Raw genomic sequence first — 12,690 nt, forward strand, 5'->3', positions numbered from 1 at the left:
TTGTCTTTGTTAATGATTTCTCATTTTATTACATTCTGCTCAGAGAATATTGTTTATAATATTTCCATTTTATTCAACTTACTGATGATTTCTTTGTGACCTAATATATGATTAATTTTTTGTGGATATTTTGTTTCTTTGGATTTATGGTCATTTTTTTCAGGGGGAAGTTTCCTCAGTTGATGTGTACTGGATTTTATTTTCTATTTTTTGGTTTTTAATAATAGTTCCAAATGGATCTGTTACTCCTCTTCTTGTTCATTTTTTTTGTGGTATTGTGGTGTTTTACAAGATTCCTAGCTCTATAGCACACTCTTATGTCAATATAGCAAAGTCCAGACACTTCAGTGGATTTTAATTTGTTTGTCTGGTTGGGGAAAGGGGTTTGTGTCCTCCAGTTTTTTTGTTTGTTTCTCTTTTGTCTTGCAAGACCCTAAATTTTTCCCTTTTGCTTTTTCCCCCTTCATCACTCAATTGCCCAAAGACTCTTCGACCATTTGGTGATTTTTTTTCCTTTCCCAGAACCTATGTATTTTAAAGACTGACGCTTCAAATCCCACATATTTTTTAGTCCCTTCCCTATAATCTACACGCTGATCTCCCAGGACATTTTCCTATTATTTACAGACTGCAGAGGACGTCGTCTTCCTGATGGAGGTTCTAGATCGACCTTGGGCCCCGTTGCCAACTCCCCTCTTCTGTCTCTTGCCCGTTTATCTTGGTACAGAGCCTGGTGGCAGGGCTGTGTGGGGCTGGAGCGCAAGAGGTCCGCACAGCCCTGTGGGGGGCTTTCTTTTTGTTTACAGTTATTTTGAAGTTTGGACATTCTCTGCTTTCAAGTTATGCTGAGGCTACGGCAGAGTTTTATTTCCCATTCTTGTTTCAATTTGCTTGGGAAGGAAGCACTGAGAGATGGGGCCATAGGCAGCCGCTCCGGAAGTCCCGCTGCTTTTCCTTTGAAACTTAAAAAAAAGTTACAAAGGAACTTTCTTTTTTTTAAAATTTGGCTGCGTTCGTTCCCCTACCAGAGGTTGAACCTGAGCCCTCAGCAGTGAAAGTGCGGAGTCCTACCAACTGGACCGCCAGGTAATTCCCCTTCCTTTGTAACTTTTTTTAAAAAATTTATTTATTTAGGCTGTGCTGTGTCTTAGTTGTGGCACGTGGACTTCTCAGTTGCAACATGCATGCTGGGATCTAGTTCCCTGACCAGGGATCGAACCCGGGCCCCCTGCATTGGGAGCCCGGAGTCTTACCCATTGGACCACTAGGGAAGTCCCTCCTTTGTAAGTTTTTTTTTTATTAATTGATTAATTAATTTATTTTTATTTTTGGCTCCGTTGCGACTTTGCTGCTGCGCACGGGCCCTGTCCAGTTGTGGTGAGAGGGGGATACTCTTTGTTGCCCTGCCCAGGCTTCTCATTGCGGTGGCTTCTCTTGCTGCGGAGCACAGGCTCTAGGCCCGCGGGCTCAGTGGTTGTGGCTCGCAGGCTCTAGAGCGCAGGCTCAGTAGTTGTGGCGCACGGGCTTAGCTGCTCCGCAGCATGTGGGATCTTCCCAGACCAGGGCTGGAACCCGTGTCCCCTGCATTGGCAGGCGGACTCTTAACCACTGCGCAACCAGGGAAGTCCCCCTCCTTTGTAACTTTTAAAGACGGAGTTTAGCTCATTTGTTTGGACCCTTTCTTATTTTCCAATATATGCACTTGAGGTCATAAATTTCTCTCTAAGTATTTTTAGCTGGGTCTTCCAACATGGATATACGACATTTTCATTACGACTGTAATCTAAAACACAAATTTATAATCGATTTTCTAATTACTGTTGTGGTTTTTTTTCTCTTGGCCCAGACATCTCATAAAATGTTTCTTAATTTCAAAATAGGTAGGATTTTTTTTTTTTTAAATCTGTTTGTTGGCGATGTTTAACTTAATTATATTGTGGTAAAAAGAAAAAAACACAGACTGAATGATTTTAACTTTTTTAAATTAGTTCAGTTGCCTGATGATCTAGAATTTGATCAATTTATTGGAAAATGTTCTGCATACGCTGTTCTGCATTTAGGTGCAATGGTCCACTAGGTCAAATTTGTTAACCATATTCTTCATATCTTTTATATCCTTGCTAATTTTTTTTTGTTTTTTTTTTGCCTGCATGTGCCATAGAATCTACAAATAAGACTGTGATTTAATCTGCTTTTCCTTGTGGTTCTATTCTATATATATATATATATATATATATATAAACATATCTTTATTGCTTGTTGATCTTATTTTTAAGAATAAATAAACTTAAAATTGCTATGTATTTTAAAAATCACTAAGTAAGCATGCTCTTTCTCCCTAGTAATGCTTTTAACCTGAAATTTATTTTTTTCTGATACTAATACTGTATAGCTATTCCAGCTTTTAGTAAGCATTTGCCTGATATTTTTTCCATCCTTCTACTTCCAAACTTTTTATATCCTTATATTTATATGTATCTTTTATAAATACAGGCATACGTCAGAGATATTGTGTGTTTGGTTCCAGACTACTGCAGTAAAGTGAATATTACAATAAAGCAAGTCACAAATTTTTTGGTTTTCCAGTGCATATAAAAGTTATGTTACACTCTGTGAGGTAACAGTTTCTGAGACATTGCATATCTCAGGGTTAAAAGGAATTCAGATTCAATTGTTTTTATCTTTTAGCAGCTAAAATGATTCCTGTATCTCTGGAAAATGCTGATTTAAAAAAAAAAAAGAAGAAGTTATTAACATTTATCATCTTATGATGCACTGATTTGAAATAATATATTGGAAGATCACTTGCAATTAATTGTACTTTGTAATAACATGCCCTGTCTTCTTACTGTTGTATTTTTATGTCAATAAATTGGTTATAAAAAAAAAGTTATGTTACACTCTGCTATTGTCTATTAAGTGTGCAATAGCATTATGTCTAAAAAAATGTACATACCCTTAATTTAAAAATACTTTATTGCTAAAAAATGGTAACCATCATCTGAGCCTTCAGGGAGTCATAGTCTTTTTGAAATAGCAACATCAAAAATCACTGATCACAGGGACTTCCCTGGTGGTGCAGTGGTTAAGAATCTACCTGCCAATGCAGGGGACACAGGTTTGAGCCCTGGTCCAGGAAGATCCCACATGCTGCGCAGCAACTAAGCCCATGCGCCACAACTACTGAGCCTGCGCTCTAGAGCCCACGTGCCACGACTACTGAGCCCGCATGCCACAACTACTGAAGCCCACATGCTCTAGGGCCCGTGTGCTGCAACTACTGAGCCCACGTGCTGCAACTAGTGAAGCCTGCGCATCTAGAACCTGTGCTTCGCAACAAGAGAGGCCACCGCAATGAGAAGCCCGTGCACCACAACGAGGAGTAGCCCCTGCTTGCTGCAACTGGAGAAAACCCACACGCAGCAAGGAAGACCCAACGGAGCCAAAAAAAAAAAAAAAAAGAATCACTGATCACAGGTCACCATAACAAATATAATAATAATGAAACAGTTTGGAGTTTTGCAAGAATTACCAAAATGTGACACAAAGACACGAAGTGAGCGAGCGCTGTTGAAAAAATTATGCCGATAGACTAGCTCGACACATGGTTGTGATAGAAGAAACGTTCACATATTGAGGTGTGGGGAAGTCATTCTGGCTTATACATGAGTTAACTTGAATTTGATGCTAACAAAAACAGCCTGTTTGTGGCCTATCAAACATACATTGTACATCTGCTTTAATTATTAAATAAAAAGACACATTGACCAGAAGTAAAGAATGTCCATGTTTAAAATAATGATTAAATGCCTCTCTTCCTGGGATGTCAATGCTGGTCCTCCTTTGATAAGACCGGTTCCCAGGTGCCAAGGCCATACTGACTTGCTGTGTACTTGCTGGTCTGTTTTTTTTTTTTTTTTTTGAAACCGTGAAGAAATGCATTCCTGATTTGTTTAATGTTCTTTGTTCTGGCAAGATATAAAACCATGCTGAAAATCATGCTTCTCTGGAGGAGTTGCTCAGAGTAATCTGGAAAGCTGGCTTCCAGGCTCTAGCCCTCAGTTTGGCTCAAATAAAACTCTTTTCTAGGGTATTCCCTGGTGGTCCAATGGTTAGGACTCCACGCTTCCACTGCCAGGGGCAACTAAGATCCTGCAAGCCGTGCAATGCAGCCAAGAAAAAAACAAACAAAAAAACAAAAACAAACCAATTCTTCTATTCCTATTATAGATTGTTTATTCAATATTTTTGTTGACAGTTGTCACAAACCTTCGATTTGTAAAAAATGCAATATCTGTGAAGTGCAATAAGGCAAAATGCAGTAAATGGACATATGCCTCTAGCTTGTAGTGCAATTATTTTACAAATAGTATATTAGTTAGCTCAGTAGAAATTATGCTGTGATAAATGTAGTAGGCAGAATAATGACCTCCCAAATATGTGCACATCCCAATACCTGGAACCCATGAACATATTATCTTACACGGCAAAAGGGACTTCACAGATATGATTAAGGACCTTGAGATGGTGAGATTATCCTGGATTATCCAGGTGGGCTCAATGTAATCACAAGGGTCCTTAAAAGTGGAAAAGGGGTCAGGGTCAGAATATGCTATTCTACTGTCTTTAAAAATGGAGGAAGGAGGCCACAAGCCAAGGAATGCGGTGGCCACCAGGAGGAATTAAACCTTGCTGACACCTTGATTTTAGCAGAGTGAGACCCACTTTGGACTTCTGGCCTCCAGAACTATAAGATAATAGTTTTGTATTATTTTAAGCCACTGAGTTTGTGGTAATTTGTTACAGCAGCAAATAGAAATCCAGTACAATAATACCCAACTCCAAAATCTCAGTGGCTTTCAAAAACAAGTTTATTTTTTGTTAGAGGAATTAGAGAAAATGTTATTTAACAAAAGTCTCCTTTTTTTAAAAAAAAAATTGAGGGCTTCCCTGGTGGTGCAGTGGTTAGGAATCCGCCTGCCAATGCAGGGGACACGGGTTCGAGCCCTGGTCCGGGAAGATCCCACATGCCGCACAGCAACTAAGCCCGCGAGCTACTACTACTGAGCCCGCGAGCCACAACTACTGAAGCCTGTGCGCCTAGAGCCCGTGCTCCGCAACTAAGGGAAACCACCGCAATGAGAAGCCCGCGTCGCGCACCGCAAAGAAGAGTAGCCCCCGCTCGCTGCAACTAGAGAAAGCTGGTGCACAGGAATGAAGACCCAACGCAGCCAAACATAAATAAATAAATAAAAATTTTTAAAAAGATTGTAAAATAATATTTTTTAAAAATTGAATTATAGTTGATTTACAATGTTTCAGGTGTACAGCAAAGTGATTCAGTTATACATATATTCTTTTTCAAAAAGTTTATTTCTTATTCATATTCCATGTCCTTTACTGTTTAGCTTTGGGTCTGCTCCATGTCGTCTTTATTCCAGACCCCAGGCTAGAGAGGCTGCCACTACCCGGGGTACACCTGACCTGGGGAAGATGGAAAAGAGGAAGTGCAGAACCACCTTGGAGTTCTTAAAGCTAAACCATTTCTGCTCAAATTCCACTGACTGAAGCAAACCACATGAGTAAGCATACATGGAGTAGGGAGTAGCATCCTCCCAGAAGGAAGGACACCTTGCCTATTGGGAGGGGGCAGCATGTATGAGGGTCCTGGGGCAACTGGGGGTGGGGGGGGGATGGGGGAGGATGGGGTTGACAGAAGAACTGAAAGAAGCTGCTGTAGCTGGAGGATGGTGATGGAGGGGCAGGGTCGGGGTGCAGTTGGAGAGATGAGCAAGGGCCTTGTAAACCATTCATTCATCCAACAAATGTGAGCAACACGCTTACACAGCAGGCTCTGAGTCAAGGCTGGGGGTTTGGGGACTGACAAAGCTGACAAGGTCCCTGTTCTTTTTCTTTTTTTTTGGCCACGCTGTGTGGCATGTGGGATCTTAGTTCCCCGACCAGAGATGAACCTGCACCCCCTGAAGTGGAAGTGCAGAGCCTCAACCACCGGACCACCAGGGTAGTCCAAGGTCCATGTCCTGAAGGCACTGACCTGGTGGGAAGAACGCATGAGAAGTAAGTATTGTAAATAAGGAAGCAAGATGATTGCAGACAGTGATCAAATAAGTGCTATAGTCAAAACTTTGTGCTTTATTAAAAGGACTATTTTTAAAAGATCATTCCAGCTCTAGAAAGAGCTGGGAGCACAGGAAGTTGGGAGACTGTTTAGGGCAGTGTTGTCGTGGTCCGGGCAGGAGATGAGGCCACTTTGGCCAAGGGAGGCAGTGGGAAGGAGAGGCAGGCATGGATTAGAGAGAGATTTTTGAGCTAGAATCCATAAGATTCGGTGATAAATTTGATGTTGGGGGCAAGAAAGAAGGTAGAAATACTTCCGAATACTCATCTGAGAGAACACTGCCCAGTGAGGGGAAGGAAGAAGCAGCCTGACAGAATCTCCCCGCAAAGCAGACCTACTGTGTGCTTCTATTTACATCAAGTTTTAAAACAGGTAAAACTTGGGACTTCCCTGGTGGCACAGTGGTTAAGAATCCGCCTGCCAGTATGGGGGACACGGATTCAAGCCCTGGTCCGGGAAGATCCCACATGCCGCAGACCAACTAAGCCCACAAGCCACAACTACTGAGCCCGTGAGCCACAACTACTGAGCCCGTGAGCCACAACTACTGAGCCCACGTTCTGCAAAACTGAAGCCTGTGTGCCTAAAGCCCGTGCTCCGCAACAAGAGAAGCCACCGCAATGAGAAGCCCGCGCACTGCAACTAAGAGTAGCCCACGCTCGCCTCAACTAGAGAAAGCCCACGTGCAGCAACAAAGACCCAACACAGCCAAAAACAAAAAACAAAAACAAAAACAAAAACAGGCAAAACTAACTATGATGATAGAGGCCAGAATGGTGATTAACCTTGGCAGTGGGGGGAGGACTGGAGCCTAGGAGGGGGCATGAGGGGCTGCTGTGATGTGCTGTTTCTTCACCTGGTGCTGGCTCCACGGGAGTGTTCTGAAAATTCATCAAGCCAGTTCTTTCTTTCTCTCGGCCATGCCATGCAGCTTGTGGGATCTTTGTTCCCCGACCAGGGATCGAACCTGGGCCCTCGGCAGTGAAAGCACAGAGTCTTAATCACTGGACCACCAGGGAATTCCCAAGCCAGTTAGTTTGTTTTTTTTTAAGATTTATTATTTATTTATTTATTTATTTTATTTTATTTTTGGCTGCATCGGGTCTTAGTTGCGGTGTGCGGGCTCTTTGTTGCAGCGCGCAGGTTTCTCACTCGTTGTGGCCTGCGCAGGCTCCAGGGCACCTGGGCTCTATAGTTGTGGCGCGCAGGTTCCAGAGCACGTGGGCTCTGTAGTTTGCAGTACACAGGCTCTCTAGTTCAGGCGTGCGAGCTCAGTAGTTGTGGCGCTTGGGCTTAGTTGCCCCTCAGCATGTGGGATCTTAGTTCCCTGACCAGGGATTGAACTTGTGTCCCCTGCATTGTAAGGCAGATTCTTTACCACTGGACCACCAGGGAAGTCCCCAGTTAGTTATTTCTGATCTGTGCACTTCACTGTCTGGCTGCTGTGCTGTAATAAAAAGTTTATTTAAAAACAATGACTCTCAGGTTTGTTTGGTTTTTTTAAATTTTTGAGCAACTATTGGTAAGTAGATGGGGAAACTGAGGAAGGAACAGGTTCGTGGGGACAGATAATGAGGTACCTGGAGAAAACAAGTGGAGATGTCCAAGAGGCACCTGGAGGTACAGGTGTGGACTTGGAGGAGCATTAGGGCTGGGAGAAACTTTGGAACCCATGGAGGGATTCAATGCCAGTGGAATAGATGAGGCAATTCAGGGAGCAAATCAGGGAGGGTGTGCAGAGGCAAGGGGCGCCAGAACCAGGCCTGGAAGGGTGGCTGCCCTCTGCCTCCTGGATCCGTGATCTATGGCAGTCCTCTGGCCACACCCACTCAGGGCTCATCCCCATCATCTACAACTCCCATGCCCTGCCCACCTCCCCACCCACAGGCCTCTCTGCCCTAGCGTGGCCTCCTACACATCTGACCAGGGCAGCTTGGAAGCCCCAGGCCTCTGGCTCCTTCTTCTACAGTGGCCTGCCTTTGGCTGCCTCTTCTCTTGGGTTTTGTCTACTCTCTGGGGCTTCTTGAGGTCTTGGGGAATGGGAGAATCCTGCCTTTGAAATCCCTTCCACAATCCATACCAAAAAGAAAAAATTGATAATTGCACATCATCAAGATGAAAGACTTGCTCTGTGAAAAACAATGTTAAGAAAATGAAAGGATGAGGGACTTCCCTGGTGGGCACTAGAATTCAAATTACCAGATGTTTTAAAGAGATGGGGTGCCAGTTTTCAATTCTGTTTTGAACACCACATTACAAGGAACTATTTTTAAAAATAAAAAAGGATTAAGGGAAAAGAACAAAAAATAAGACTATCAAAACCGTTGAATGCACCCGTTTGTTCCTGATAAACTTCAATCACATCTGCTCCCTCCATTCCCAGTTCTTTTGGAGTGTGATTATCAGCAATTCTCTGACCTTCAAAGAGAAACTTGAGTGAATTCATGGGAACTCCCTGTCTGACATTATGATTCTTTGAGTTTCTTGAGATGTGTCGTCATTTTCACTTTGAAGTGAATCTCACTGCTATCCTGTCCGATGACTTTGAGTTTTATATATTCTCCTTCCTTCGTAGCCCCCAAGTCTTCAGTTGAAGGTTTTGAAATGGGGAGGCATTTAGTGAGTACTTAAAAGTGTGAACTTAAAAATGTTAAGGCAGGGACTTCCCTGGTGGCGCAGTGGTTAAGAATCCGCCTTCCAATGCAGGGGATGACGGGTTTGAGCCCTGGTCTGGGAAGATTCCACATGCCGTGGAGCAACTAAGCCCGAGCTCCACAAGTACTGAGCCCGTGCGCCTGGAGCCCGTGCTCTGCAACAAGAGAAGCCACCTTAATGAGAAGGCCCCCGCCACAAGGAAGAGTAGCCCCCGCTCTCGGCAACTAGAGAAAGCCCCTGCACAGCAACAAAGACTCAACGCAGCCAAAAATAAATAAATAAATAAATTTATTTTTAAAAAGTTAAGGCAGTAAATATTGTTAAATTTATGTTATGTGTATTTTATCACAGTAAAAAAAAATAGGGAAAAAATGTCACCTGTCACATGTGGAAAGTAATGCAGGTGCTGACTGTCCAATACAACTAACTGTAAAGCGTAACTGAGCCAGTGAAGATGAAAAGGCTTAAGGTCTGCTGTGTGTGGGGGGGGGGGGGCGGGGGGGGCGGTGTGGAGAGGATGAGCTAGGTGGTCCTGGGCAAAGCCTTCCTCCCCCACCTTGGAGCCGCTGGCCGGGCTCCCCATACCCCTAAAGGACCTTGGGAGGGGGATGTGGCCCCTGGGAATTCTCACGCCAAGACAATCTCCTCTCTGGCTCCCAGGTTTTGGGATTCCTGGATCTGAAACAAACACAGACACATCCAGCGACCCTTCCCCAGCAAGGCCCAATCCCTGAATCACATCTTACTCATCAGCCGCTCGCCGCAGCCCAGGTCGGTCGCATTCCCGCCCCGCGCCTTGGCTCTGCATCTGTAAAGAGCCGAGAGGGGCTCCTGCTGCCTTTCAGGCAGTGGGGTCCAGCTAGCCTTCCTTCACCCCTCTTGTAGGTGATGAAACTTTGGAGGAGCTTTTACCTTGGGGGGCCGCAGCTGGGAGGCGAGTGGTGGAAACTGACTCGATTTTCTCCAAGTAGAGGTGGGTGGTGATGGCGAGAAGCCCCACCCTTTCCCAGGAAGGGGCCTGATTGGTGGAGGGCTGCGGGGGCGGGGCAGCCCCCCCGGGGCTATATAAATGCGCTCGCTGGGTTTGGAGTTACGCTGTAGGTTAACTCCTGAGCTCAGGTAATGCTTCTGGAGGGAGGAGGCTGGGCTTCTTGTGGGAACCAAGATGGAGGCCCCTAGGTTGACCGAGGGGTGGTGGAGGGGTCCCGCCCCCAAGCCCCATAGTTGGAGTCTCTCTCTTCGTAGCTAAAAATGTTTGAGGTCGACCCACCTCAACTTGCCCTAAACCCCAGTATTTGTCCAATAACCTTCCTCTCTCTGGGCCTCAGTTTTCCCTCTGGGCGGTGAAGGGTTGGTGGTTCTTTCAGGGCTGCCGCTTTGGTGAAGGGTGAGGGGTTGTGAGGTGGGAGACAAGAGGAGCCGTTAAACTCTGGCTTTGGGGTCAGACAGGCTCCACGTTGAAGTGGCCGTGAGACCTCCATGCTTCAGTTTCCGTGTTTGCAAAATGGGTCTACTTACCAGGATGAAATAAGATAATGTCCTTAAAGCATTTAACACAGCTCCAGGCACTTAGGAAGCCCTCAGAGGTGCTTGTTGCTGCTGTTCTTACTCTCTGGCCTGGTCTGGGGTGCCAGGAGGAGGGGGAAGGGTGCTGTAGCCTCCAGGAATTCTGCTGCTTTTCTGGCCCCATCTCCGCCCCCTTCCCCCTCCCGCCGCGCCACATCTCGGTTTCCTCCTGTTCTGAGCCCCCATTTCTCCATTTCCCATGCCTCCACTTTCTGGAGGTCATCTGTCAGGCCAGCACACTGATCCCCTTGACTTCTGGGGGGCAATGGGGTAGGTGCTAAGTCCTGGGGCTGCTTCCTTTACAGGTCACCCCGTCCCACCCCACCTCACCCACCCCCACCCCCCAAGAGATGAGTGATGCCCAAGATCCTGCCACAATCCCTGCGGTTGGCACCCAGGTGAAGCTGAGGGGCTGGAGCCGTCAAGGGGAGGGCGGTGAGTCTTTCCATTTCCGCCGGCACCAGGAGCTCCAGGCCTTCCTCAACCTTCTGGGTGAGTCCACTTGGGGGCTGGCATGGCAGGGGCCGTGGGGACCAAGCGTGAACAGGTATGGGAGGTGGGATCTCAGCTTGCCCGTGCAGTCACCTGCAGTCTCTGTCCCTTCTCTTCTCAGGTGACCCCAGTTTGGCAGGTGGGGGTGTCATGTCAGAAAGTGGGTTCAGGGGAGGCTTGGGCTCTGGAATGGCTGCTGCCCCTCTTATCTTCTGGGGGTGGGGGTGGTAACCCCAGTCCACCGTTTCTCCTCTCTACCCCCAGAGCACAGTTTCCTCCAGGATTTCCTCTCCAAAGATCCCTGTTTCCAGATTTCAGATAAGGTGAGAGGGCACAGTGGGGGGGCAGAGGCCAGCCTCACTTGGGGAAGATTGAATTAGTGGGACTCCGATGCTGCTAATTTGTTGGGTCCTCTGGTCTGGTGGAGGGAGCGCCTCCCTTCTAACCCTTGTCTTCGCAGGCCCCTCCCCACCATTTTACCCCAGATTTTTTAGCCCCACCAGAACTTCCTTGGGTGCCAGTGGGGCTGGCGCAGCCCCTCCCCACCCAGTGCCTCACTCTAACTCTCCCCATTTCTGTGTCTGCAGTATCTCCTGGCCATGGTGCTGGTCTACTTCCAGCGCGCCAACCTGCAGCTCAGCGAGTACACCCACAGCAATCTGTTCCTGGCACTGTGAGTGGTCCAGGCGCGTGATGGGGACCCTGACTCGGAGTGGCAGGGTGGGGCAGGGCACATGCTTACAGCCTCTGTTCCCTGCCCCCTGCCTCTGTGGCCAGGTACCTTGCAAATGACATGGAGGAAGACCTGGAGGACCCCAAAAGCGTGATTTTTCTGTGGGCCCTGGGCCAAGATTGGCATCGTCGAGTGTCAGACTTCCTGCGTCAGAGGGACAAGCTGTGGGCACGGATGGGCTTCAGGGCCGTTGTGAGACGCCAGAGCTGCGAGGAGGTGAGGTCCCGCCAGCATCCTGCGGTGGGGGAAAGAGGCTGGACCTCCCACCTCCCATTTACCATCCGCTCTTCTCATGCCAGGTCATGGCCAAGGAGCCGACCCACTGGGCCTGGACTCGGGAGAGGCATCCCCACCACGGCAGGGCTCAGAGGAGCTACCCAAAGGCCCAGATCCCCCTCCCCCGGGGCCCCGGCCTCTCGCCACCCCACTGTCCCCTGTGTGGCTTGCCCCCTTGCCGCAGCCACCGCTGCCACCACCCCTGCCCCTTGCCTGTCATATCCAAGTGCCCTTCCCAAAACCCTGAGCGGCACCGCCCTCCCTCCCAAGCTTGCCTCTCGGTGGCTGGAGACTCCTGGAGTGGGGCCTTCCTCATTGTCCTGCCCACCCAGCTGCAGCTGGAGCCAGGCACCTACACCCTCCACAGTGAGTAGGGTACAGTAGGGGGAGCTGGGAGGAGCTGGGGGGCAGGTGTGGGGCCCGGCAGAATGGGAAGGAGGGGCATGGGGCCTGGGGTCCAGCACGCCCGGGCATGTGTCCAGCTCTGCCACCTCCTAGCCGCCTAGGCTTGGCAAGCTTCCTCTGAGCCTCTCTCTGTCCTTCTTCCCCCAGTCTTCTCAAAGCTGCTGCCGTGCCCTCGGCGCTGACACTCGCAGGGTGAAGAACAGCCCGTCTGCTTGCCTGCTGACCCAGTGCTCTACTGGCTGTGGCCCCTCCGGCCTCCTGTCTTCTTGGCCTCAGGCTGGCAGGGCTGCCCATGCCCCCTGCCCCTTCCTCCCAACCTGCAACTTGTACCCACTCTGACCTGGCTCCTCAAATAAATTCATGTCCACAGGACACCAACTGTGCTTAGGCCCTAGTCTGGGTCCCTGACCCAGGGTGGGGGTAG

The 12,690-nt window shown here is 47.9% G+C and overlaps 1 protein-coding gene across 1 annotated transcript; it reads left to right on the plus strand.

The window, feature by feature from the left end:
- The first annotated feature begins 10,710 nt into the window (after positions 1 to 10,710).
- Positions 10,711 to 12,492, plus strand: SPDYC (speedy/RINGO cell cycle regulator family member C). The gene is made up of 6 exons (XM_061203629.1): positions 10,711 to 10,852; positions 11,117 to 11,175; positions 11,440 to 11,525; positions 11,630 to 11,801; positions 11,885 to 12,227; positions 12,414 to 12,492. The coding sequence occupies exons 1-6, from the start codon at positions 10,711 to 10,713 to the stop codon at positions 12,446 to 12,448; spliced, it is 837 nt and encodes a 278-aa protein (XP_061059612.1). The 3' UTR covers positions 12,449 to 12,492.
- Positions 12,493 to 12,690: the final 198 nt, after the last annotated feature.

Source organism: Eubalaena glacialis, chromosome 10 (genome assembly GCF_028564815.1).
Source record: "Eubalaena glacialis isolate mEubGla1 chromosome 10, mEubGla1.1.hap2.+ XY, whole genome shotgun sequence".
Taxonomy (NCBI): domain Eukaryota; kingdom Metazoa; phylum Chordata; class Mammalia; order Artiodactyla; family Balaenidae; genus Eubalaena; species Eubalaena glacialis.